The sequence below is a fragment of the Vicugna pacos genome, chromosome 12 (assembly GCF_048564905.1).
Source record: "Vicugna pacos chromosome 12, VicPac4, whole genome shotgun sequence".
In the NCBI taxonomy this organism is placed as follows: Eukaryota; Metazoa; Chordata; class Mammalia; order Artiodactyla; family Camelidae; genus Vicugna; species Vicugna pacos.
This window is the reverse complement of record NC_132998.1, coordinates 66,051,529-66,076,488: the sequence shown is the minus strand read 5'-3', so window position 1 is coordinate 66,076,488 and position 24,960 is coordinate 66,051,529. Positions and strand designations below refer to the sequence as shown.

General features: G+C 63.1%; 2 protein-coding genes and 1 long non-coding RNA gene across 8 annotated transcripts; 2 read left to right on the top strand and 1 right to left on the bottom strand.

Annotated features, from left to right (window-relative positions):
* The first annotated feature begins 902 nt into the window (after nt 1-902).
* Nucleotides 903-8,706, top strand: LOC140700323 (uncharacterized). Its single transcript, XR_012078741.1, has 4 exons — nt 903-1,111; nt 6,393-6,680; nt 8,052-8,170; nt 8,589-8,706. It is a non-coding gene; the product is annotated as an uncharacterized lncRNA (long non-coding RNA).
* On the bottom strand, nt 7,242-15,562 carry CRELD2 (cysteine rich with EGF like domains 2). Of its 2 annotated transcripts, XM_006212600.4 has the most exons (10): nt 15,255-15,562; nt 14,782-14,864; nt 14,132-14,242; nt 13,812-13,903; nt 13,120-13,296; nt 11,601-11,696; nt 10,364-10,447; nt 9,321-9,416; nt 8,700-8,846; nt 7,242-7,521 (listed from the first exon to the last, which is right to left on the bottom strand). In XM_006212600.4, the coding sequence occupies exons 1-10, from the start codon at nt 15,381-15,383 to the stop codon at nt 7,472-7,474; spliced, it is 1,065 nt and encodes a 354-aa protein (XP_006212662.3). In that variant the 5' UTR covers nt 15,384-15,562; the 3' UTR covers nt 7,242-7,471. The 2 variants fall into 2 exon arrangements, with proteins under 2 accessions (XP_006212662.3, XP_072829846.1); XM_072973745.1 differs by lacking the exon at nt 10,364-10,447.
* Nucleotides 15,563-15,699: 137 nt separating this feature from the next.
* Nucleotides 15,700-24,960, top strand: ALG12 (ALG12 alpha-1,6-mannosyltransferase). Of its 5 annotated transcripts, XM_072973743.1 has the most exons (11): nt 15,700-15,883; nt 16,589-16,670; nt 17,782-17,855; nt 18,188-18,320; nt 19,918-20,091; nt 20,756-20,950; nt 21,506-21,609; nt 22,034-22,257; nt 23,875-24,044; nt 24,121-24,196; nt 24,321-24,960. In XM_072973743.1, exons 4-11 carry the CDS (start codon nt 18,293-18,295, stop codon nt 24,550-24,552), a joined length of 1,203 nt encoding a protein of 400 aa, XP_072829844.1. In that variant the 5' UTR covers nt 15,700-15,883; nt 16,589-16,670; nt 17,782-17,855; nt 18,188-18,292; the 3' UTR covers nt 24,553-24,960. The 5 variants fall into 5 exon arrangements, with proteins under 5 accessions (XP_072829844.1, XP_072829843.1, XP_072829841.1 ...); XM_072973742.1 differs by lacking the exon at nt 16,589-16,670; XM_072973740.1 differs by lacking the exon at nt 16,589-16,670 and having other exon boundaries at nt 17,782-18,118.

Sequence of the window (24,960 nt, the reverse complement as noted above, 5' to 3'; positions counted from 1 at the left end):
CTCCCTGAGCCCAGTAAGAGGTGCCACCAGGCTCCCACTGGGAGGGTGGGCTGTGGTCCAGGGGCCCATGGGCAAGGCCGTGCTTCCCCGGGGAGGGGGAAGCTGAGGGGGCTCAGACCCTGCTGAGACCACCCTTGGCACAGGCAGGAGGGGGTGAAGGACGTGTGGGACGGAATGGGCACAGAACCTCGGCGCCAGGGACAGACACCTTCACGCCCCAGCGAGCAAGTGCGGGTCCCCTGCGCACATCAGGCCAGAGCCCTGGGGCCCCAGCGCCGGATCCTTCCGGAGCTGAGACTCCGCGCCGCCGCCCTCACCCGGCGGACGTGGGGGGCGGCCTGCTTTCCGCCCACCCTCGACCTCGCATCTCATTCACCCGCCCGCTTCCGCCAGGCCTGTTTCCTTCGGGAACCCCCTGCGATGACGTAAAGGGGAGCGCGCGCATCCCGCCCGCGGCCACCTGGCGCCAAGCGCTTTCCAAGAAGGTCGTGGCCCACCGCGCACGCGCCGCGCCTACGTCCCGAAACCTTGGGCTTTACCGTCGGCGTCATCCCCGCCGCATCCCCGCTGCTCCGGGAGTGGGGGAGGGGGCCCCGGGGCCCGGGCGCGGCGGGGAGGGGCCGGGGCGGGGGGAGAGGCGCGGGCGGCCCCCGGCCTTTCCGGCCACCCCACCCTGGACACGCCGCGCGGGACGACGGCCCCCCACCCCGTCCCCTCCGGCACCACGGTCCCTCGGCCCCTCCCGCGGAGAAAGCCCGGCCGAAACTTCCGGCGCCGCCCCCTTCCCGGCACTGCCGCGCCCCGCTTCCCGCCCGCGGGCCGCGCCCCGCCCCGCCCCGCCCCGCCCCGCCCCGCCGCCGCGACATGCTCCCGGAGGGCGTGCACGGAGGGCGGCGGCCAGCCCTTTCCTGCTGTGTGGGGGCAAAGCAGCGCGCAGCTCCGGCCTGGAGGGCGCGGGGAGGGCGGGCCAGGGGCCCACGTCCGGAGCCAGGACACTGAGGCCCACGGGCCGTTCCTCCGAGGACAGGGAGGCAGGGAAGCGGACCCACTGGCCTGCAGGCCCGGGGGGCGCTGCCTTGGACCTGCCTGGGAGCCCTCTCGGTCTTCGGGGGTGAGTGGGGCACGTGGTCAGATACCCTTTCCCGCCCTCCCCCGTTCATTCCCTAGACAAAGCCTGGGAGCGCTTCCGTCCACGGAGCCCTGCCCTGAGGAAGACCTCCCCGACCCGTCCTCCCCGCAGATGGGTGGGCGCAGAAAGACCCTCCTCCAGACAATGTTTGGTGGCCAAGGGACCAGGGCTGGCCAGGCTGGGGGAGGGCAGCCTGTACTAGCTGCCCAGGCCGGGCCTGGTGGTGCCCCTTGGAAGCTTCTCTCCACGGGGATGGGGAGGAGGGGGGTCTCTGAAAAGGTGGGCGTCCCACACTGCACACAGCCCAGTCTGGCTGGGCCCCTGGCCCCCTAGTGGTGTGGAGCCAGCCAGCCTGGCGTCTGGGATGATCCCAGCCACAATGAGGGCTTTGAGGACCCTGAACTGGGAGGGTGCGTGTGGTCCGAATGGCAGCCCGTCCCCGCAGAGCCCCAAGGCTGGTCCCACCCAACCCCAGCTTGGCGCCTCCTGCCCATCGCTGCCCCCAGGACCGAGGCCTTTTGTGCCACCACCCCCGCCTCTGCCTCGGCCCCAGTGCCCCCTCCCCGTAGACCCTGAACGCACCCCACCCACCCAGGGTTCTCCAGGCTGGCGGAGGGTGTACGGAAAGTGAAGGCACCACCAGGCCCTGACCCCGGTCCTCCAACTTTAAGGCTGTCCTATCCGGAGTGGTGGGCTGGACAACACCCTCGACCCCCCACACCTGCCTGTCTGCTCGGCCCTGGCACCTACCGGCCAGGGACCAGAGGCCGGAGGCCAGGCCTGGAGAAGCACGTGTGAGCTGGGAGCGGTGGCCCAGGGCCACCCTTGTGCTGGGGCTGGGCAGGTAGAGAGTGAGCAGCCTGGGAAGGGGTCACCCACAGAGGCCAGCCCTCGGCCGGGGCACCTCTGGGAGCCCACGTGGTGGGGTGGGCCTCCACTGTGAACCATCACAGGGACACAGTCGGGTGGTGGTGGGGGGCTGGACGTGGTATGAGAAGTCGACCTGTGTCCAGGCCAAGGCCAGGTTTCAGGGCTGGCGCTGGGGGTGGGACCTCACCCTGAGCCCCCGCAGGGATGACCTCGGCCAGAGGCCACTTCCCACTGCCGAGCCCCTTCCCCATGAAGAGTCCATGGAGGGGTCAAGGCCCAGCCCCCTCGCCGCAGCTCGGACACCTCTGAAGGGTCACGAGGCTTCACGTTCCCCAGGGGGTCAGCTGGGGACTCACTGCTCCTCTGGGAACCAGCTCAGATGGGGCAGAGCCTGGCAGTCTGGACGGTGAGGGCGGAGCTAGGAGGGCCCAGCCCACTCTGTGCAGTGGGCAGTCTGGTCCCAATGGTGTGACAGTTGTGAATTGGGAGGGACTGTGGAGCTGCACAGGGTCCGACGATCAAAAGTGTGGGATGGTGGGGGTGGGTCTAGCATGCATGAGGTCCCGGGTTCAATCCCCAGGACCTCCATTTTAAAAAAAGTGTCGGATGGTGGTGTCATGGGGGGCTTCTTTCATTGCCTGTCGCTCTGGGAAAAGCTAACGGGTTGGGGGAGAGACCAGGAGGACGTGGGGCTAGAGGAGCCAGCGCCCATGAGGGCGAAACCCCAGCCTGGGCGCCACCTGAGGGGGAATGGGCGGTACGGGTGACCCACACCAGGGGCCACACCTCCCCAGGTGCCCTCGTTGAAGACATGGGCCTTGCCGTCGGGGCCTGCTCCTGGGATCAAGCGGTGACAACCTGGGGGGGGGCATGCTGGCCCCTAGAGGAACCGCAGGACCCAGTAGCACGTCCCGGAGTGCAGGGGAGCCTATTGGTTGCAGAGCCTTCCCTGAGGTCCAGGACGCACACCCACAAGGTGATGCGGTCACAGCGCTGGGAGGCCGGGAAGGAGGCAGGGCATCAGAGCAGACGTGGAGAAGGGCCATGCGTGAGGCGCCCCCCCAGCCCCCGTCAGCAGCTGCTCGTGGCGAGGTTGTCACAGAACTGACGGTGGGGGTGGTGGCGCCCGGCCGGCAGCGGCAGGTGGATGTGGCTCCTGTGAGCAGCAGGTTGGAACCAGGCCAAGGGCCTGAGGCGCCTGAGGTTGTGGTTACAGAACACCATGTTCCCGGGGATTGGCCGGGCTGCCCAGGAGAACTCAGGGATCCGTGATCGGGAGGCCCCAGTGAAAGGTCATGACCCCTTGCCCAATTTCCAGGCCTGGGGCAGGTTTCAGACCCGGAACCCCCTGCCTGAAGGGCACAGAGTCTGCCACACATTACACTTCCCCCAGCCCTTCCCTAGAACCCTGTAACTGAGCACAGGGCAGAAGAGACACCGAGCGTGGGAAGACAGCCGGACGCAGGGTTCCAGGCGGTGCCGGTACCGGGAGCCCAGTAACACTTGGAATTCCAGCCAGGGTCTGAGCCCTGACCTTGAGTCTACATGTCCATCAGGTGGTCAGTTCCCCAGGCTCAGAACAGACAAGGGGAGCAGACAAGCTTGATGGTGGGCATCACTTCCTTGGCCACCAGCCAGGGCAAGTCCTGTGGAAGCCTCTGGAAGGGCCTCACCCAAGATAATAAGTTGAAAGCCACATGATGTCCCAGGTGATTAGTGACATGTTTAAAGCCCTGAAAACGTGGGCCTGTCACATCTTCATTTAGACCACCGGTCTGAGCCCTAGAAAGGGCAGGTGATGGACCCCAGGCTGTGGATGGCTGCCGAAGCCCGCCTCGGCCAGACATGCTGTCTTTGCCAGAGTCAAGTGTCCACGGCCTCAGGTGTGCAGTGGCCAGTGATGGGTTCACTCTCCCTGGTCCCCGTGGGGAAGACTGAAACAGTTCAGGGTTCCTGGGGGTGAACACATGGCCCCTCCCAGGCTCTGCAGACCCTCCTGCCCACAGTCCCCTGGACCAGCCACACGTCCCTGGCAACAGTGGCTCCGTGTAAAGGCCAGGTGACCAGGAAGTGGCAAGTGCCCTGGGGCCTTTGTGGGACCGTGCACCCTAGTGGGGTGGGCCCTGCACAGACGCGGGGGCCTAGCACCCCCATCACCCCCCTGCCAAAGCGAAGGACGCACGGCGTCTGGAGGTGCTGGAGGGGCAGGTCCTTGGGACTGCTCGGCTCACAGCTGAAGGGGACTTGGAGTGCGGGGGGGGGCTGTAGTGCTGAGTCACTGCTGCTGCTGCCTCTGACCCCGCCCTGCGGGCCAGGGTCTGGGTGGGGGAAGTGGGAGCGCCCCCCGACGCCCCGGGGCCCAGAGCGGCGCCGCCTCTCCATACTGGGGCTGGGCGTCGTGGGCTCTGAGGTGTGGAGCAGTCTCCCTGGTCTCTGCCCACTCGAGCCAGTAGCTTCCTCACCCCGTTTTGACCAGTGTCCCCGGACACTGCCTCGTGTCTCCTGGGCCACCTGTGGAGAATTGCTGGCTTATGGAACGTTTGATCCTGTGGCACAGAACCCCACACGTGGACACATCAGACCAAGGGGTCTGCTTTACAGCCAAGCCAGGATAGGGCTGGGCCGGGGCCACGGGCATACGCACCACACTTCTGGGAGTTTCCAGGCTGCAGGGTACGAAACAGCCTGCTGAAGGGGCCAGTCCAGGCAGAGGGGCCCGGGTGGTCCTGCAGCGCCCTCTGCTGGCCACACCTCCTTCAGCCCCCGCCCAGTGGTTGATCCACTCAGGGGCCTGGACCTGTCCTTTCCCTTGGCCAGAGGGGAGACCACAGAGCTCGGGCAGGGGTCACTGCCCAGTTGCCCCACCACCCTAGGCGGAGCCAGACCCTCTGTGCGGGCGCCAGTGTCCAAGCCCCCAGTGCCCATGTCCGCACACCTCAGCACGTGGACCCTCGGGACCCTGCCTGCACCCTGCGCTCCTTGCCCACGCCTGGCGAGGTCCTGCTGTGGGCGAGTCCACCCTTCCTGCCCGTCCACACCCTTATTAACGCTCCTAAACCATGGGCCAGGCGGGAGACCCTTCTAGTCTGGCCCCAGCTCCCTCGGCTGGGAACATCCTCCCATTTACGGAGGGGAACACTGAGACTGGGGGCTGTCAGCCACTGACTCCAGACCTCAGCCTCAGAGCAGAGGAGCCAGGACCCTATGCTGAATGTGGGACATGCCCCTGGGGAGGGGTGGGGCCCTTACAGAGGGTGTGACGTGGGGAAGGGGCTAGGGCAGTCGTCTGATGGCTGACAGCTGAGCAGAGACCCGGGGTGGGAGGAAGCAGGAGCCTAGACTGGTATTCCCAGCAGGACAGCCGTGCAGAGGTCCTGGGGTGTGGCTGCACTTGGCACTTCAGAGGAACAAGGTCAGCCTGGACTCTGCAGTGAAGGGGCAGGGGGCCCTGAGTGGGGGTCCTGGAGTAGAAGGAGGCGGCCAGTGGGCCACCCTGGGCAGGGCCAAAGCTGCCATCAGTACAGAGACGCCCAGCTGCCTTGTCCCTCCCCAGGCCACCCAGGCCCTGCAGTACCCATGGGGGTGGTCTAGGGTGGGCCGTGGCACAGCAGGAAGGCCGAGTAGGGGAGGGGTAGAGGACCCCTCAGACCCTGACAGACCAGCATGGGGGCCACAGAGGAGCCAGCTGCAGGGCTCAGGCGAGAGTCCAGCTTCCTAGCGTCCAAATCCCCAGGCCTGCCCCTCCCCGCTGCCGGACGACTGGCCTCTCAGGACATCTACTGATGCCACCTGTGTGGGAGAGGGGGGTTTCAGGACCCCAGAGCCCTGGGGGGCAGCCACTTAGGTAGCCGCGCCGTGCAAGGGGAGACAGTGCCACCCAGTGGCTGTGAGCTCTTTTCCATGGCCAGCAGCAAGGCTGGGGACCCTTCAGGTTCCAGCTGGAAAGGGGGACAGGTCCTTGCTGTGGCCGTGTGGCCCCACGGGGGAGATGGACCCTAGCTGGGCAGAAACCACCTACTCTGGCCTTGACCCTGCTAACCAGGCGCAGAAATCTTCCTCTCTTCCCCTCCTGGGAGCCCCCTTAACACCCCTCCCTAAGGCCAGGGGTCTCTCTTGTCCATTCCCACTCCCCTCTGACAGGAGGCTTGGCCACGCCCACCTGACACCCCTCAGCAATCAGGTCTGCGCTCTGTTCTCCAACAACCCCCCCAGCCTGAGGGGCTCCTAGAAGTCCCCAGATTGCAGGCTCCAACCTGCCCTGGGGCTCCTCAGGGACCCACAGCCCTGCCCCTCACCTGCCCCCTGCCCTGCACTGCCCTCCACCCGCAGCCATCACTCTGCTGGTGACCCTCCCTCTGACACGCTTTGCCCAGCCTCATCATCGTGTCTGCAGGAGATGACCAGCTGCCCCCAGCGTGGGCTCCCCTGCAAGTCTGACCTGGACCCGAGTGGCCGGCAACCTGTGCTGCAGGTCAGCCTCCGAGCCAGCTGGACCCCCGGTCCCTCTAGGAATTCAGGGACACTAGCTCCCCGCCCCCCACCACGGAGATGGACACAGAGCAAAGGAGGCCGAGACCACGGAGATGCAGGAGAGCCCAAGGCAAGCCTGCTGCGGGTGCCCCTGCCCAGCAAGGACCCCCGGGGTAGAGTCCCACCTGCCCAGGCTCACCCCAGTGCCCAGGTGGGTGACCAGCTCGGGCTCGGAGAGCATCCGGACAGCCAGAGGGCATGTGGATGCTGTGGTCAGCAGTGCCAGGACAGTGGGGGACGTTTATATGGATGGGAGTGAGGCCTGGGGGGCAGGGAAGTGTAGGTGAGGGGGAGCAGCCACACTGCACGGGGCAGGCGTCAGGGGCGTTGGGAGACCCAGCGCTCACTGGGGGGCAGCCCTGGTCTGACCACCACAGAGTGGGGAGAAAACCCTGGGCGGGGGGAGGGGAGTGCGGTCCGTGGGGCCTTTTTCTCAGAATTCTGCCAGTTCTGCGCGAAGAACTGCTCCTGGGGTTACAGCAGACTTCCACTGCAGCTCAGCCCCCCGCTGGGCCCCTGACCACACTCACCCTAGGGGGCCACAAGCTGGGCCCTGAAACCCGCTGGGTCGTGGTACTGATGGTGCTTGTGAGCCTGCAGCGGGGGGGGGGGCAGGGGGAGCCCCCAGGGACAGCAGAGCTGCTGGGCTCGGTACCCGCAGGACAGGCTCCATTTCAGAGCTCCCGTTCTTAAAGGGACAGACTCGTGCTGGTTCTGACTACCTGCAACGGCCAATTTTATTATAAAGAACAGTATCAAAATATACGAATCTCTTGAAGAATCACCCAGGAACGCAGATTTTTAAAGGGCCAGACAGGCACCAACCACTTCAACGGCAGCGTCCGCCCGACCGTTCCCCGGGTGCAGGGCCGCCGCGGCCGCCCGTCGGGCACCGGTCTGATAACTCGGAGCGCAGGTGCGGCTTCCTGCACGGGGCGCGCGTCATAAGTCTTCGCGGGAGGGCGGCGGTGCGGGGTTTTCTTCTGTGGCTTCTGTCAGAAAACAAACAGATCATTCGGTGAAGTCCTGGCATGAGAGACTCTGAGGACGTGGCCACAGGGCTGGTGCTGGATGCAGCAGGGTGGAGCCGGCCCGCCCCGGCCCTGGGGTGGCACCAGCTCCTTCCAGGGGCGGCGGCCATCCCAGAGCCACTGCACCACTCTGGGGTGGGAGGTGGGAGACAGGAAGCTGGGGAGGCATCCCCGACATCAGCCCAGAGAGCCTGCGTGACGGGGAGGGGCGAGGGCCGGAGGTCCCCGGGACAAGGTGGGGGCAGGGGGAGCATGGCCGAAGCCCCTCCTCGCCCGGGCCTGCTCTCTGCCGACCAAGCCCCTCTGTCCTTGTTGCCTCGCCGTCACTGCAGCGCGTCCGCACGGATTCACTTCTGTTTATTCTTTATTCTCCGTCCTGCTGGGGACTCAGGGGGCTTCTGGCGTCTGACTCAAGTCTTACTCCTTCTGGGAAACTCTCAGCCATTGTCTGTTTGAACATTGCTTCCTTCACGTTCTCCACGTTCTTCTAGAACTTCTGAGACTACCATGAGAACGGTGTCCCCCACCCCCAAAGGTGCTGACATCCAGCCTCTGCACCGTGAACGGGACCTGCCTTGGAAGCAGGGTCTTTGCAGGTGATCAAGTTAAGGTGAGGTCATCGGGGCCTGATCCAGGGATGCGTCCCGTAAGAACACACACCCGGGGAGAGGGCCACGTGACAACAGAGGGCGGGGCTACGGGGCCGCAGCTGCACGCCCAGGAACGCCGAGAAGCCGGAAGAGGCAGGAAGCATCCTCCCCCACGGGTTTCAGAGGGAGGCAGCCCTGCCGGCTCCTCAATCTCAGACGTCCAGCCTCCGGGACGGGGAGACAGCGGTCTCCGTGGCTGACACGCCGGGCTGCGGCGCTCTGTCACGGCCGCCCAGAGCTCCCAGGAGACCACCTGCCTCTGCCTCCTCCCGCGTTCCCTGCGGGAACCAGTGCAGACCTTCCTTTCCGTCCCTCCGTCCTCTTGTGCAGCAGCCCCCTGGGGTTTGTACCTGCAGAGTTCTACCTCTTGTCTTGCAGGCACCCTGGCCACCACCATCCCAGAGCCACTCTGTGTGACTTTCTAACTTGGGACCAGGTGGCCAGCGGACCCAGACGCCACTCGGAGGGCCGGGCAGGCCGCACACTCACCATCCCTTGCGGGCCGCGGCTGCATGCAGGCGTCCTCGGCCTCCTCGAAGCCCTCGGGACACACACAGACGAAGCTCCCGGGCGTGTTGTAGCAGTTCTCATTCCTCCTGGGACAGACGCCCCCTGCGTGCGCACACTCGTCCACGTCTAGGTGAAGACAGCTCGCTCAACACACGCCAAGGACCGTGGGACTCAAGCCGCCAGGACTCACTCACACACAGCAAGCACAGAGACTGGAGAAGCCCCGTCGGGAAAGGAGTGCAGGAGAATTCAGCAGGACCTCCGAGGCCTGCCCTCGGTGGGGACAAAGGCATAGTCTGGCAGACAACGGCAGGGGCCCGGTGGCCTCTCCAGTGGGGGCTAGCCGGGCCTCCACCTGGAGGCTGACATGCAGCCACGGGGCCGCGTCACCAGGAGCTGAGGGGGCAGTGCCCTGGGAGCACCAGGACCAGACCCCCAGCCCCTGCCCGCGGCCTCTGCGAGCCCAGCCCCGACCCCGCAGCGCTTGTGAAGCGGGCTTTGCAGGAAGAGCCCAAGCCCAGGGCCCCGCCCCGCCAGCAGCTCTCAGGGCTGCGCACGTCACGGCCCCAGAAGGCCCCGCAGCCGCACGGCAGCACCGACCTGTGCACTGGCCGCTCTCTTTAGCGTAGCCGGGGACGCACTCTTTGCAGTGTCCGGGGCCCTTCCCCGTGCAGCCCATGCAGGTGGGGTCACACTCTGGGAACAGAGGGAGAGAGGTAGCCTGAAACCCTGCAGGCCTCAGACCAGTGTCCTTGCCCGTCGGAGGGGAGTGCGCAGCGCCTTCTCAGCACCCCGCCTCCCTCCCTGGAGAAGTGTGAACTTGCTTAAACGGACCACAGCACCAGGTCCCTCAGGGGCCAGGACGCAGCAACAGGGCTGGGGCCGCAGTGCTAAGGCGACCCTTCCGTGACCCTCGGTGGAGTGGAAGCAGCAGCTTTTCTCAAAACAAAGCCCCTCTGCTCATGACGCTGCTGACTCGCCCGCTGGGAGCTCAGCACGAACGACAGCCGGGCTCGGTCCACTCTGAGGGCGTCTCCTTGGAGACACGTCTCCACAAACGTGGAAATGCTGGGCCACCAGCGTGGCCACAGACTCGGGGAGCAGCCTCACCTGCTGCCAGTGGGCGAGGAGCTGCCACGACCTTCGGGGAAGGGCGGGGGCCTACAAGCCATGTTCCCTTGAACAGAGCCACTTGGAAATTGAGCCAAAGAAAATAATGAAGAATGTGAAAAGCTCTACCTGCGGGGTCATCACAGTTTGTAACCGTGGGAAAACCTGGGCGATTTAAATACTCAACAACGTGGATTGTTAGAGAAAATTCCACAATAGCGGTAGCTCCAAAACAACTGACAAAGTAGGAAGCGCGGCGAACAAAGGTGGTCCCAGGTGGTTGAGGGAAAAGATACGAGCAGGAGTCAGAGCAGCGAGCATGGGAGGCCCCTCCGGGGAGGGGCAGGCCGTCTCCTTCTTCCCACTTACTTGCGTTCTCTGACTTTTTTTGGCAAACACCTGTTATTGAGTTGCCACGTTAAACAGAGATCACGCTGACAAACCACACAGGAGCGTCTCAACAGGAAAAAATGGGACCATGCAGAACTTGGAGGCGACCCACCCCAGGGAGCCCTGGAGAGCTGGGTGGGCACCTTCGCACACGAACGAGCCGCTGACGTTCTCGCAGTACTGCGTGTCGCCGCAGGGGGGCGTCTCCGCCGCGCACTCGTCCACGTCTGGAACACAGCAGCACGGCCATGAGCACAGGCCCCTGGACCGCCTTCCAGACGGCACAGGTGCTGGCTGCTCACAGCCTGCGGCCAGGGCTGGCCTGGGCAGAGCGGTCATCACCACCTGGAAGGCGTTTTGACGGCTGTCCTGGGAGGCCTCTCGTGTGCAGGGCCAGCAAGGAGGGGCCGCTGTGAGGGACAGACGGCTGACCCATGAGCACCCTGCACTTCCACATGGCCTTGATGAAGCCCCAAGTCTGGGCTGATGAGGTCACTCCCCTCTCCACTTAATTTGGGACAGAGGCCAGAGGCCCCGGAGTTGCGTGAGGCCAAGCAGCTGTGAGGGGTGAAACCAAAACCGAGGCCATGGTAGGAGGAGGAGACCCCAGCCTCCACCTGCCCCCTGCCCCACCTGCCAGCACCTGGGCCTGAGGAAAGGCTCCTTGGCAGGGCCAGACCCCCAGGCCCCGTCAGCCCTTGGAGTCGGTGTTCTGGGACGCTGCGGGGCTAGGTTTGAGGTCCCTGCTCATACGTGGTGGCCCTAGCTGCCTGGGCGGTGTTGGATGGAGGGCTGTGGGCCCAACGCCAGGGCCGGAGGCCTCGGGACCCGAGGGCCGCGCAGAGCCCAGCGCAGGGGAGCGCCAGGAAGGCCACGCCTCCTCCCTGCGATGGGCAGCTGACTTCTGACTTCGGCGGGGCGCCTGTGTGGCTGCAGGCCAAGAGGAGGGCTGTGCCTCTGCTTCCCGTATGCCATGCACCCCGGCAGGCCCTGCGGGCACCCTGCCTGTGCTAATCCCATCCTCACCATAGCCAGGGGCCACCCTCTCCCCGCTGCGTCCCCTTGTCCCCGGCATCTGTCTCTTTTATGACACCAGGGCACATGGGGCCACAGTTGGCACAAGTCCCAGGTTTCCCTCCAGGGCCCTGAGCCAACAAGACCAGGGGGCCACCTGATGGCAAGGACTGGTGCAGGGGCCACCCTCCCCACCCAGTGTCTAGGCTGCATCCAGCCCCCGGCAAGGTCTCACTCAAGTAAATCTTGCCTCCACAGCGGGACCCTTAAAACACAATCAAGAACATCCGAGCCTCCCTCCCCACAAGTCCAGGACGGGCAGAGAGCACAGCGGGGTGTCCTGAGGGTCACTGGGCGGAGCCTTACCCACGCAGGCGCCATCCTCCTGCACCCAGCCCGCCTCGCACTGGCCGCAGTCTCTGCTGGTGGGGCCTGTGCACGTCTTGCACGACTCGTCACAGGCTGGAAGGCAGAGGAGATGTCTGTCCATATGCGTGAACCCCGTTCTCAGCAGTGAACACAACGCAAAGGTTGTTCCAGAAGTTAGGAATTACATTCGTCAGGGTGACAAGAAAAACCGAAAACAAGCAAAAAAAGCCCCAGGGAAGCAAGATTCACCCAACAGAAAAACCTGCTTACATACTTAACGGTATTCCTAGGCTTAACGAGAAAAGACAATCCACGGGGTCTCTGGTGTCCACAAGCGAGACAATTCCTAGCAAATGAGGACTCCAAAGGACTCTTTTATAACCTGGCAGAGGGAACGACCCAAACGCCGGGGCCCACGCTCAGCTGGGCGAGCACGTGCCACCGCCAACGCGCAAGGGCGCCCCAGGGTCCGGGAAAAGACTGGATGTGAGAACCGTAGCGGCCCGGCCTTCTAGGCGGCAGCGTGTTCACGGCAGGGAGCATCCCAGAGGGCGGCAGCCCCCAACGTGAGAATTCAACATGACTGCCGACACCAAAAAAACCCACAAAGTGTTCCTGTACATCAGTGACACCAACGAGAAGACGGATCGGGAAAGGGTGCCCCTTGTGCCTTCCTCCGCAGATTTACAAATCCGTGCCCACTTGAGCTGCGTCTGGAGGCGCGGGTCCAAGATGCTCACTCTGGGCTGATGCAGCCTCAGGAGTAGGGCACAGGCCTCCCCCACGTGAATGGTCAGTGTGGCTGGTGACCCAAGGGCCCATCTCAAGACTCAAGGGGGAAGCCCAGGATGCTGGCCAGGGCACCTCTGAAGACCAGGTAGGAGGGCCTGCTTTAACTGACACCAGGATAACCAAGACAGTGTGTCCTCTAGAAGGGGATGTGGGGGCCAGGAGGTCACCCTGCGTGGCCTCTGGCGTCCTCTCTCTCATCTCACCATCCCGCCTCGCGCACTGCTTCGGGCCTCCCTCTGTTCACTCCCAGACCCTGAGCCCCAGGGACCGCGGGCATATCTGGCCTCTGCGCCCCGTAGCATGCCGAGGACGCCAGCAGGGCACTCTAGGGCCAGCCGTCCTGCTGGGACCATCTCCGGGAGAGCAGGCTTGTGCCACAGCAGCCTGGCACAGGTCGCAAAGCCCCGAGAGCAGCGTGGACAGAGCAGAACTGAAGACCCAGTGCTGTCGGCCCTCTGAGTTCTCCTCCAGGAGGACGCTGGGAGATAGGGGCAGCACTCTGCCCTCCTGGGGATGCGGGGGGAGGGGAGGGAGGGGGCGGAGGGGGAGGGATGCTAAGGGACGGGAAGTACTGGTCCCCTCATCTCCCTCTCACGGTCCCCAGGGGCCTGCGTCTCCCCAAAGCTCCCAGGAGTCTGGGTGAGAGGTCATCAGTGCCCCCGCTCCCGTCCACGCAGCAGCTCGGGAAAGGGGCTGCTCCTGTGTGCCTCCCGGACGGCGGTACCTGTGCAGACGCTGTGGGTGGCGTTCCTCAGTGCGCTGAAGTACCCGGCTGTGCAGTCGGTGCACAGTGGCCCCTGGTAGCCCAGGTGGCACTGGCAGGTCCCGTCCCCCTGTCTGCTGCCGTCTCCACTGCAGAGGCCATTCCCACTGCAGGGCCGCTCGGACCCTCCTTGGCATGCTGTGGGGACACCAGCCCTGCTCAGAGTGCACCCCGGGCCGTGTTCTCACCCAGAGGAAGTGTTCCTCACTCAAGCGACATGGTCATGCTCATAACAGCTTTCTGGGGCTCCTGATGAAATCTAAGCCCTCCTTTACCCCGGAAGCAACTGTGGTTCTGTCTGAGGAGCACACAAGCCCCTGGGCAAGGGGTCTGGAGAAGCTGTGACACCTGGGGTCTGCAGGCCCAGTGGGTGGCCCTCGTGGGAGCCCAGCGCACTTAGACACAGGAGAGCGAGAACACCCTGCCGTGGCCACAGGCCAGCAGGGAAGGCAGGAGCGGCCGCAGCCAGTGGGGGCTCTGGGCTCCAAGACTGTGCCCTTCGCCCAGGTGACCAATGAATGACTTTGGTGACACCAGGACAGTAAACCACAGAAGGCCCCAGGTTCCCTCCCACGCCTCTGCCCACCTGGGAATCACGACAGGGATAGCAAGGATGATGCAGGACACTCGAGGGTCCCCACGGAAAAACGTACCCAGGCAGTTCGGCCCGTAAGTTCCTGGAGAACAACAAACTTTCAGTGTTTTCACACAAAACCATTCAAATAAGTCAGGATACTTCTTCTTCCTATGGGTTTTAAAAAGCGTTCACTACATCTCACACAACAGATGTCCTTAAACAAAAACTCAGTTGAACGTAAAATGTGCTCCTGAATATCCCGGGGTCTGGGAAGCAGACACTTCTCGCTAATCTCGTCAAGATCACTGCACCCCGGGAATGAAAGACCGGAACGCGGGAACTCCTACTGCTCTGACGTCTCTAAATCTGACTCGACTTCAGAAGCGAGGGACTCACAGCTGCAGCCACCAGGCCTCCAGATGCTCCTCATGCTCCTCCACCAGCTGGTTGCACTCGAAGTCGCTGCTCCCACACAGGCCCTCCACGATCTCCAGGAGGCGGACCTCGCTGAAACACAAGGCCGTCAGTGCCGTGAGGCCGGGGGAAGGTGCGCCTTGGTGCTCACTGCCCACTCTACAATGACGTCCTGAGGCCCTGCCTGGTGCCAGGCCAGGACTACGGTGGCAGTTTAGTGAAAAAAGACCCTAACAAACACCCCAGCTGCAGCTGGGGGTAGTCACTACCTGGCAGAGAATTAAATGTGGAGGGCAGGGGTGCTCAGGGAGGCCTGTCCATCCTTGGGCTGGGACATCAGGTGTCAGGGTCTACCAAAGGAAGCCCAGCAGAGGGGCAGGAGGAAGCCCAAGCTTGTGGCAGTGGGGGAGGGGGTTAGCCCCATCTGTGTCTTTAAAAGACCACCGTGTCTGTTGTGTGGAGAGTGGGTGGGACAAGCCAAAAGGCTAGTCAGGGCCAGCACACCAGTCCCAGCCCCAGGCAAGGCCAGGTGACTGTGACCGTGTCAAAGCACCCCTCTGTGTCTGTCAGCGCTCCCAGGACACCTCAAGCACCAGAGGCAGGTGCCAGACGGGTGAGAGTAGTCTGCTCACCTGAACTCGTACTTGGACAGTGTCTTTTCCTCCCAAGCTGTGTTTCCACCGCCGAAGTTCTTCTTTGCTGTGTCCACCATTCCCTGCGGGGAGAGGGCGGCACAGAGCTCAGCACTGCTGCCTCGCCCCTGTCCACGGCGAGATGACCTGAGTCCACGGCGGGGGTGACTCTACCGCATTGCACAGTGGCCCCTGTCCATGGCACAGTGACCACGGTCCGTGATGAAGTAACCCTGGGTCAATGGCAAGGTAACCCCGGTTCCACAGCAGGGGCGACCCCGGTCCATGGTGAGCTGACACTGGGTCCACAGAGGGAGTAACCCCAGTTCCAGTGGAGCAACTCTGGATCCACGGCGTGGTGACTCAGGTTCATGGAGGAAGTGACCCCAGTCCATCATGGGGGTGACCCAGGTCCATGGTGAGGGGACCCTAGCCCACCCCCGGCTCTGTGTCCCTGCACGGTGACCGCCCACCTGGTTGAACTTGTCCACCAGCTCCCGGCAGCGCTTGCAGGGCGTCGGCTTCTTGGTGGCTTCGCCGGGCGGCGGCGGCGGCAGCAGCAGCAGCAGCAGCCCCAGCGCGGCCGGGGCCCGCGGGAGCATGGCGGGCCGAGGCGCACAGCGCTGCGAAGGCGCGGTCGCGCGGGCACTGGCCAAGGTCCGGCGAGAACCGGCAGAGCGATCCGGCCTCCGGCCGCCCACCGGCTCCGCAGCGCCGGCCGTTCCCGGGGCTACTTGACGACGCCGGCCGGGGTCCCGCCCCGCGCCAGGCCTCGCACCGCTATTGGTCTTCTGGTCCTCATGTGGCCCAATCCGAGCTCGCCACGAGAGCGACCAATAGGAAGGCCCCGGGTCAGCGTCCCGCCGGGAGGGGTGGACGCAGGAGGCGTGGCGGTCCGAGCCCGCCCCTCGCGAGCACCGCCCTCGGCGGCCATCTTTACTCCGGGCAGGCGGGGTGCCCGCCGGGACGGCAGCCGGGCTTCCGCGGCCATGTTAGGATCGGGCAAGGGCGTCGCCTCTGTTCTCCGTTTCCACCGCCCCGCTTCCGGCCGAGGGCAGCCCCGGCGGCCGCGCTTCAGGGGACAGCGCCGTGGGCGGAGGAGGTCAGCACGCGCGGCTGGGGCTGTCGGGGTATCGGGGCGGGCTGTCGCAGCGCTCCTCGGGCCTCACCCTGCGTGTCCGCGCGGGACGGTCTCCGGGCCTGCCCCCCCGGGGGTTCGGGCTGCTCACCTGAGGGTCACGCTCCTCCCCTGGGGGTTCGGACTTCTCCCCTGGGGAGCCGGGATCCTCTCCTGGGGTCAGGCTGCTCCCCTGGGGCCTCATCAGCATGTCTCTGGGGGCCCGGGAATCTGTTTCCCCACGTGCCTGAGGCAGCTGGCTCTGGAACCCGTGGTTTACACAGGAGAACTGAGATGAGCGCTGCCTGGGTTTTAGTGCGGTGTAACTGCCGAAGGAAGAAGTACAAGGGTAGGAAGTTTTCTCTGGCCTCTGGCTGGCCTAATGTGCGCCAGATGGTTTGTGTTTCCAGCCGGGGATTAATCAGGTGAGCATTATCTGACCAGTTTCAGTAGGGACCTTAGGATCCAAATGGACTTCCCTAACCTGAGACGCACCGTTCTGTAAACTACGTTTGCTGGAGTCGTGGTCTGTTCTCGCCTGTAGGTCTGCAGGGCTGCCGGCTCCTGGCTGACCTGGGGCAGCTGCGAGCCCCTGTCCGGTTCCTGCCAGGCAGCACTGGCACACCTGCTGCGGAAGCTTGGTTTCATAGGTGCTTCCTGTTTCCTTCAACTTTTTCTCACCTCAAACAGTAAGAAGAACAGGGAGCTGAATATGAAAGTTCTGTGGTGTCTTTGGTTTTACTGGACCTTAAAGCACTGACGTACTTTTAATGTAAGTGTAAGCTTGTGTGATGACGTCCACGTTGAAGATTTTTTACTGAATCTCCTCTTCAGCTAGTCTGTTGGGCATCTGTGCACCAGGCTCTGCTGAGACAGCAGTGGTCAGGACGAGAGCCCAGCAGGGGAGACAGAGGCGCCTTTTCATTCAGCACTGTGGACGCTGCTGTGGTGCCCAGAGCCCACCCTTTTGTCCCCGTACTTCCCCCACCTCCCCGCCACCACTGCTGTACCAGACACGACTCCCCTCCCTTCTCACCGCACTTCTGAATCCCCCACTTGCTATCTGTGGAGAGCACAGACTTCATAAATCTCCCTCGACCCAAAAAGTACTTTCAACAAACGGGAAGCACCGTGGTTTTGTCCTTTTGCTTCTGGTCCTTCTGATTTTGATCAAACAAAAGCAAACCTGTTTTAAGAAAAGCCAGGAAAAAGAGCTTGCTGTCTCCCCCAACTCCACCCGCCCCAAACTGAAAGCTCTTGGCCTCCCATGAGTAGGACCTGCCCTGGACACTTCCATGGTTTTCCCAGGAAGCTTCGTGCCATGGGGTGCCCCCCAAAGTCCTGTTGGGGTTTGGGTGGTTTCCTGCAGGCACCGTCTGCCTGCACCCGCACCCCCTAGAACACACTCAGGCTTTTTACCACTACTTGTTTTTGTTGAGCTCCCTGGGACTCCACGTGGCTCCTGGGGTGAAGTTTAGAACGTGGCAGGGCAGGCGTCCACTGCCCCATCTCACTGTCCCCTGTGTGCAGGGCTTTGCTGATGCCCTGGGCCCTGTGTCCCACCTCCTGCCTTCTCCAGGCTGCCCCTCTGTCCTCCAGATGCACCCCCCCCTCCACTCTACTGCAGCCACTGCGGGGGCCAAGCCCAGGTTTTCTCCTACCTCCTGCCAGATTGGAGCTTCCCGAGCGGGTCGGGGTGTCATCCTGCCGCCCCCAGAGGTTGTGCAAACCTGGGGCCCCGCTGGGCAATGGACTAGAGCTGGGTTCTGCAGCCAAAGTCCTGGGAAAGTATTCACACAGCTTGAAGCATACGGTAGCTAGTTAAAGTAAGAGCTTCTGGAGTGTGATTTTTCTTTGCACGTCCTGTTTTGACGTACTTTCAGATTTACAGAAGTTCCCGCAATTGGGAGGACTCCCACTCGGCATTCACGCACACCTCCTGGATGTTAACTCTGGTGTGAGTTCTGAAGCTTGGGAACCTGCATCTTGTTTCCGAACGCGGAGAGCGGTGGTGCGGACAGTGGATGAGGGCCTGTGAGGCTGGAGCGCAGAATGGCTGGGAAAAAGCCGCCGGGCCTGGGTGGGCAGCGCTGGCTCCTGGGGCTGCTAGTGGCTGTGGCTGCCTTGCACCTGGTCATCTGCCCCTACACAAAGGTGGAGGAGAGCTTCAACCTGCAGGCTGTGCACGACCTGCTCTACCACCAGCTGGACGTGGGGAAGGTGAGGCCTGCATCCGAGCGCGTTGTCCCCTGATGCCCGGGGCCCGCTGACCCTCCCTTCTTCCCGCAGTATGACCACCTCGAGTTCCCTGGAGTGGTCCCCAGGACGTTCCTTGGGCCGGTGGTGATTGCGGCTCTCTCCAGCCCTGCGGTTTATGTGCTCTCCCTGTTGGAAATGTCCAAGTTTTATTCTCAGCTAGCAGGTAAGGGGGTCTTCCCATGAAGACAGAATGAACTTGTGTCATCCATGACTGGTCACCCAGGTGGAGGGTCCCTCACACAGGAGCATCCATCTGTTGGGATCTTGGCTGTGCTGGCTCCTGCACGGAGTGCTTCAGAGTTGGGCTCAGATGGCAGCCTTCCCTGGGCTGTGCCCTGCAGCTGCGGTGGGGGTGACGGGCCCCCTCCCTGGGCCGGTGCAGGGGCAGGTGGGAGCGCCGCCTGGGGAGCCCCATCCTGTGAACAGAAGCCTCACATTTCACCGCACAGAGGTTGCCACCAATGGGCTCTCTGCAGGTCCTTCTGGAACTTTCCCTGTGCCCACACAAATTTTTTTAAACCAAATTTCAAACATTCTGTACATACTGCTCTGCAGCCTCCTTTTTAGCCAACAGTTGCCATCTTCCCATTCCAGTAAATTTTTATCTCATCTGTACCCAGACCATATTTGGATTTCCCAGCTGAGCCAAACACATCTTATGGCTGGTTTATCTGGCCTGTGCGTAGAGCTTTGAAAAATCCAAGTTCCTGGACAGACGAGGAAATGGAAGTCCACCATCACTCTGGGGCAGCTAGACGGGCTATCCTGGTTGTGTCGGGGCGCCGGGCGGCCCTGGACTGGAGAACTGAGGCCGCGTCTGAGCCTCGGGGGTTGGGAAACGTGGCCCTGGAGGTGTCAGCCAGGTGGCGGGGCTGCTGTTGCAGGCCAGTCCTGCCCTGCCCAGCAGCCGAGCGCCTGGGAGCCCCTGACCCGGAGCGGCCAGTCACAGCGCAGCTTCAGGGTCGGGCTGTGGGGGTCCAGCTGCTTTTCCCCTACGCCCAGCCGTTTATACTTGTTTTGACAGCTTTAAGAGTGCTTATTGTTAAATAAACAGTGTGAGAGGACTTGAAAGGTGGCCCGCCACACCTAAAGTTAGTAGCAAGTCAACCGCAAAATGAAGAAATTCACCTTCTTGTCACTAGTTTGAGTAAGAAAAGATACTGTCACTTCAAGGTAATGCCCTTTAGTCTATGATCTGCTTTGCACACCTTTCTTTTTGAAGTGTAGTTGCTTTACAGTGTTGTGTCAGTTTCAGGTGTGCAGCACAGTGATTCAGTTACACATACATACACGCGTATGTATTTTTATGTCTTTTTGTTGTACATTATTATAAGGTATCGAATATAGTTCCCCATACTATACGGTAGGACCTTGTTTATCTACTTTATACACAGTGATTTGTATCTGCAAATCCCGAACCCCCAGTTTATCTGTCCTCACCTTCCCCTTTGGCGACCACGAGTTTGTCTCCTGTGTCTGTGAGTCTGCTTCTGTTCTGTAAGTAGGTTCATTTGTGTCACTTTTTAGACTCCACACATAAGTGATATCATACAGTACCTGTCGGTCTCTGGCTCACCTCACTTAGTGGGACGACCGCCAGGTCTGTCCATGTTGCTGGCGTGGCCTCATCCCGTTTTTGTGGCTGATAGGCCAGCCCATCCTTGTACCCAGGCGAGTGGGCTCTCTGGGGGCTGCTTTGCCATCCCCCGGGCCCAGCGGCACCGCGCACTGCTGTGGCACACGGCACCGTCTCTGTTCAGTCAGGGCCGTCCTTGGACTTGGCGTGATTTCCGGGCTCTGGACCTTACAAAAAGAAGTGAGGCGGCAGTTCGGGGCCACGGTGGCCACCATGTTCTGCTGGGTGACGGCCTCGCAGTTCCACCTGATGTTCTACTGCACGCGGACGCTCCCCAACGTGCTGGCCCTGGCTGTGGGTATGTCCTGTCCTGTCAAGGGGGAGGGGCTGCTCCCCGTGCTGGGCTTGGGCACACCTGCCAGGCTGCAGGCGCGTGGCGTTCGTTGAGGTGTCTGCCTGTTGAAAGCTGCTCTGCACTGTGTGCGCGGCTCAGAAGTGCTGGGCAGGGAGGCCCGTGAGGGAGCGGGGCTCTGTCCTCAGTGACTGAGGGTTGCCTTCCCGGCTCAGCGCAGGTGGGTGCACATCTGCCCTGGGGCCGTGGGGTCCTCTAGGGCTGAGTGACCCAGCCGAGTGACTTGAGCTGGTCTGTGGACAGTGAGCCTGGGAGGAAGGAAAGCCACGTGCAGAGCAGGCGGGGCAGCTCTGTTCGGGTTCTAGGGGTGCCCTGGTGGATCGGGGAGCTGTGGTGCTCTAGGAGCTGAGGGAGGCCTGGCCCTCCCCACGCCTGGAGCAGGGACCTCTGAGGGACGTGGCGGGAGAGGTGAGGGCAGAAGTGCTAAGTGGGGGCCAGCAGGAGAGGGTGGACATCGGCGTCAGGGGCCTGCGCCCACGAGGGCTGCAGAGTGGCCTCTGTGCAGTGGGGCGGGATGTGGGCCAGCTGGGGGAGGGCGTTGGTGTCGGTGGGTCCTGCTGTCTCCGAAGGGTTCTGAGTGGCTTTCCTGCACCTGTGCCCCCACCCGCAGTCCTGCCGGCCCTCACCGCCTGGCTGCAGCAGAAGTGGGCCCGCTTCATCCGGCTCTCGGCGCTTGCCATCCTGGTCTTCAGGGCCGAGCTCAGCCTGCTCCTGGGCCTCGCGCTGCTCCTGCTGCTCTGCTCGGGGCGGGTGTCCGTGGCCAGGGCCCTGCGCTGCGCTGTGCCGGCCGGGATCCTCTGCTTGGGTGAGTGAGGGTCGCTGGGGCTGCGCTGACCGGAGCCTGGGCTTTGTCGTTTTGCAAAGACGAGAGAGAGAGGGGTGGGGGGTTAGCTCAGCCGGTAGAGCACGTGCTTAGCATGCACGAGGTCCTGGGTTCAGTGCCCCGTACTTCCGTTAAGTAAATAAGTAAATAAATAACCCTAATTACCTCCCCTGCAAAATAACAACAAAAAACTCAAAACAAAACCAAAAATTACCTTAACCTTCAGTGGTATTAAGATGTCTTAACGTTCTTACTGTTCTGCCCAAGTGTCCCCCATGAGGCACCCCCGACCCTGGCTGCCTGGGGTCTCCAGTGGCACCTTGGCCAGGCCGGGTGGCCACGATGGACCCACATGAAGCTGCTCATTTGGGGATGGAGGGCCCGATGCCTCAGCTCCTTCAGGTGGAGCTGCTGGTGGCCCGTGGTCTCTGTGCTGACGGAGGTACTTCAGGGGGACGTTCTCCTGGGACCCGGACTCATCGTGGCCTGAGTTCCCTGGTGGCCGTGTCCTTCCCTAAGGGAGTCTTGTCTCCCCAGGACTGACGGTGGCTGTGGACTCCTATTTTTGGGGATACCTTGTGTGGCCAGAAGGAAAAGTGCTTTGGTACAACACCGTCCTGAACAAAAGTTCCAACTGGGGTGTATCCTTCCGGCATCTCTGTAAGACAGCCTGCGGGCAGCTCGGAGCCAGGGCCGCTCCCCTCCTGGGCCAGGTCCTGCTCCACGTGGAACTGCCACCTGGCTTGCACAGACCCCGCTTCTCCTTTTGTCCTCCTGAGAATCCGCTGTCTTTGACCGTTCTGTTGTGAACGTTTAGACACCCACAGACAGGAGGCGGCGATGAATCCCCAAGGCGCCTGTCGCCCTTCGTGGTGAGATGATGCGGGAGAGGTTACAGGGCCCCGCGGGCCCCACCCGCCGTCCGTGGCCCCGGGTGCTGGCGCGGGTGCAGGGTCACCGCCCAGGGGGCGCCTGTGGGGCCCTGCCTCCCGTGCCACTCTTGGCTCTCGCATCCTGGGGATGTGACTGGCTGGCGTGTGGTGTCCTTAACCCTCCCGCCCGCAGACCTCCCCGCTGCTGTGGTACTTCTACTCGGCTCTGCCCCGCGGCCTGGGCTGCAGCCTGCTCCTCGTGCCGCTGGGCGCAGGGGACAGGAGGGCTGTGGCGCTGCTCCTGCCGGCGCTGGGCTCTGTGGCCCTGTACTCGCTCCTCCCGCATAAGGAGCTGCGGTTCATCATCTACACCTTCCCCCTGCTCAACATCGTGGCTGCCAGGGGCTGCGCCCGCCTGTGAGTGCCGCCGCCTCCCGGTCCCCTGGGATGGCTTCACTGGTTCGTAAGGGGCAGATTGAAGGTACACCGTGTTCAGTTGGGCGCCTGTGTCCAAGGAAGGCAGCCTGGTGTCTCCATGGTGACGGCGCTGGGCCAAGGCCAGGCCAAGACCCACCAGGCGCCGACCAGGGGTTCTGCCTGGTCCTGTCTTCTGTCCGTCTGGATGCGAGTCTCCACACGGAACACGGCTGTGCTAACTGTACAGGGCTTGGTCACTCAGGAAGGATGCTCACACGCTGGCTGGGGCATAGGGCAGCCAGGTAGGGAGCTCAGTGTGTTGGGCCCTGTGTGGTCAGCGGATCAGTCAGGTGGAGGGTTTAGGGACAGAGTGTTTGTCCGGGCAGGTGGATGGGCCGGAGGAGAGGGAAGGTTGGTGAGGTCCTTTCTGCACCATGTGGAAGCCACGGCTCGGGGCCCGAGGGGGCGGGGCAGGGGCTACCGAGCGACAGGCCCAGGCTGTGGGCGGGGCGGCCACTCACTGTGGAGCAGGGCCACAGGTCACTTGCTGTGATGGGAACCGGAGGCTGACGCAGCACCTCGGCCGGTGGCCCTGCGGTGGCCCCTCGTCTGCCCTGCCTTCCAGAGAACACCTGTCAGGCAGGAGGCGCTGCCCTGGCCCCTGGCCCCTGGCTGAGGTGCTTGCTGGTTGCTGCTCTGACTCCTTGTGGGCGAGCCGGGTACCCAGCGCTCAGAGGGCACAGACCCGGCAGAGACTGGACCTCAGGCCGGGGGTGGGGACCTTGCACAGGAAGGTGGGGGCGTCGGGATCAGCACAGCCAGTGTGGGGAGCAGTGTGGGCTGTGTTCAGCAGTAAGCTGCGTTGGGGGAGGGTCCTGTGTGACCTGGAGTCAGCTTCCTCTGAACACAAGGCCTCCAAACGCTGGGGGCTGGAGCAGCGGGCCAGTCGCGGGACTGGGCCTGGATCTGCCTTGTCTTCCCACCCGGAGGAGAGAAGGGCACGTGCTCGTGTCTTTGGCAGAGGCTGTGGGCCCGCCGAGAGTCGTCCTAGGTCCTTGAAGTAGTCAGGTGGCGGGTTTGCACTCAAAGGGCAGAGAGAGGATTTGTAATCCCAAAGTTTCTAGAGTCACTGCCCGTGCGGACGCAGGTGCTGGCAGGAGCACACGGGCTGGCCGCCCAGGGGCGCAGCCTCACGCGGATGGGAAAGGTGTGGAGCTTAAGGATGTGTCTTAGCAGGGTGGGTGACAGTGCCCGTGCTGAGGGGCCGGGCCTGAGTTTGGTCAGGGGTCCAGCCTGAGTTTACAGGGCCAGCGACCTTGCTGTCCAGGACAGACGGTGAGTGTCCTGGTCCCTGTGGGCCTCACACCTCTGCCTGCGCAGCGGATCCTCTTGGCTCCACCACGCCCTGGGCTGCGCAGGGTCAGCCTGGAGGCTGTGCTCTGAACTAAGTAATGATGGGGACACTGGAAGGTCTCATGTGAGTTGGAAATTGGCCTCTGGGCGGGATTTCAGAGAGAAAGGTCCCCTGTGCCCGCTTGGTGAGAACTCTGGCTCGGCCTGAGTGACCGTTCCTGCTGCTGCTGGCACCCTTCCCCTGGTGTCTCTGCTCTTTCCCAGGCTGAACAACTATCAGAAGTCCTGGCTCTACAAAGCGGGGTCGCTCCTCGTGCTGGGGCACCTCGTGGTAAACGCAGCCTACTCGGCCACGGCGCTGTACGTGTCCCACTTCAACTACCCGGGCGGCGTGGCCCTGCAGAGGCTGCATGAGCTGGTGCCACCCCGCACAGGTAGGTGCGCGGCCCTCGGGACCAGCTGGCCCCGGCACCGGCTTGTGGCTCTGACGGGGCGGATGCATCCCCGCAGGTGTCGTTCTGCACATCGACGTGGCTGCTGCGCAGACGGGCGTGTCTCGGTTTTTGGAGGTCAACGGCGCCTGGAGGTATGTCCTGCCATGGGGCTGTGGGTGGCGGCTCTCCCCGCAGAGGTGGAACCCGGGGTGGGGGCATGCAGGGTCAGGGCCAGGGGGCTGGTGCTGCCCCCTGCAGGCTGTGTCTTCCCCGCAGGTATGACAAGAGGGAAGGTGTGCAGCCCGGGTCAGAGCAAATGCTGGCCTACACCCACCTCCTCATGGAGGTGGCCCCCGGTCCCCTGGCCCTCTACCAGGACACGCACCGAGTCCTGGCCAGAGTCCCAGGCACCACCGGGCTGAGTCTGAACCTGACCAAACTGCCTCCCTTTGACGTCAACCTGCAAACAAAGCTAGTGCTCCTGGAGAGGCTCCTCAGGCCTTCCTGAGGAGAGGACCCTGGCGCTCACAGGCATGCTGACAGTGGGATGGCCCGCGGAAACGGCCAGAGAACCGCAGATGTGTGCCCAGAGGGCCCCGTCCACGCTGCCCGCCGCTCAGGAGAACCAGGGGCTGGCACCACTGCCCAGGGTGACGCTGGCCACAGTGCTGTTTAGCATCCAGACTGACTGCTGTTTGTGACCGTGGGACGTGGACCTGCCCCTTGCCTCGCGGAGCTGCTTTGAGGCTGCACGCCGCCGCCTCCCGGACTGAAAGGTATAAACTCCAGCTCGGCACCTGCACCCTGCGCCTCAGGGCGGGTCCTCCCTTGTGGTCCCAGCTCTTCCGTCTCAGATGAGGTTTTAGGAGGTAACATGTTCAAAAAGAATGAGAATAAAGTTTTACACGTTCTTTCA

Bases quoted from the DNA above. Each gene is read 5' to 3' on its own strand.
- ALG12 (XM_072973740.1), top strand. From the start codon at position 17,951: ATGGCTGGGAAAAAGCCGCCGGGCCTGGGTGGGCAGCGCTGGCTCCTG. The intron at 22,258-23,874 runs GTGAGTGCCGCC...GCTCTTTCCCAG, and splicing joins GCCAGGGGCTGCGCCCGCCT to GCTGAACAACTATCAGAAGT. The intron at 24,045-24,120 runs GTAGGTGCGCGG...GCATCCCCGCAG, and splicing joins GCTGGTGCCACCCCGCACAG to GTGTCGTTCTGCACATCGAC.
- CRELD2 (XM_006212600.4), bottom strand. From the start codon at position 15,383: ATGCTCCCGCGGGCCCCGGCCGCGCTGGGGCTGCTGCTGCTGCTGCTG. The intron at 14,865-15,254 runs GTGGGCGGTCAC...CTCTCCCCGCAG, and splicing joins TGGTGGACAAGTTCAACCAG to GGAATGGTGGACACAGCAAA. The intron at 13,297-13,811 runs GTACGTTTTTCC...GTGTCCCCACAG, and splicing joins TTACGGGCCGAACTGCCTGG to CATGCCAAGGAGGGTCCGAG.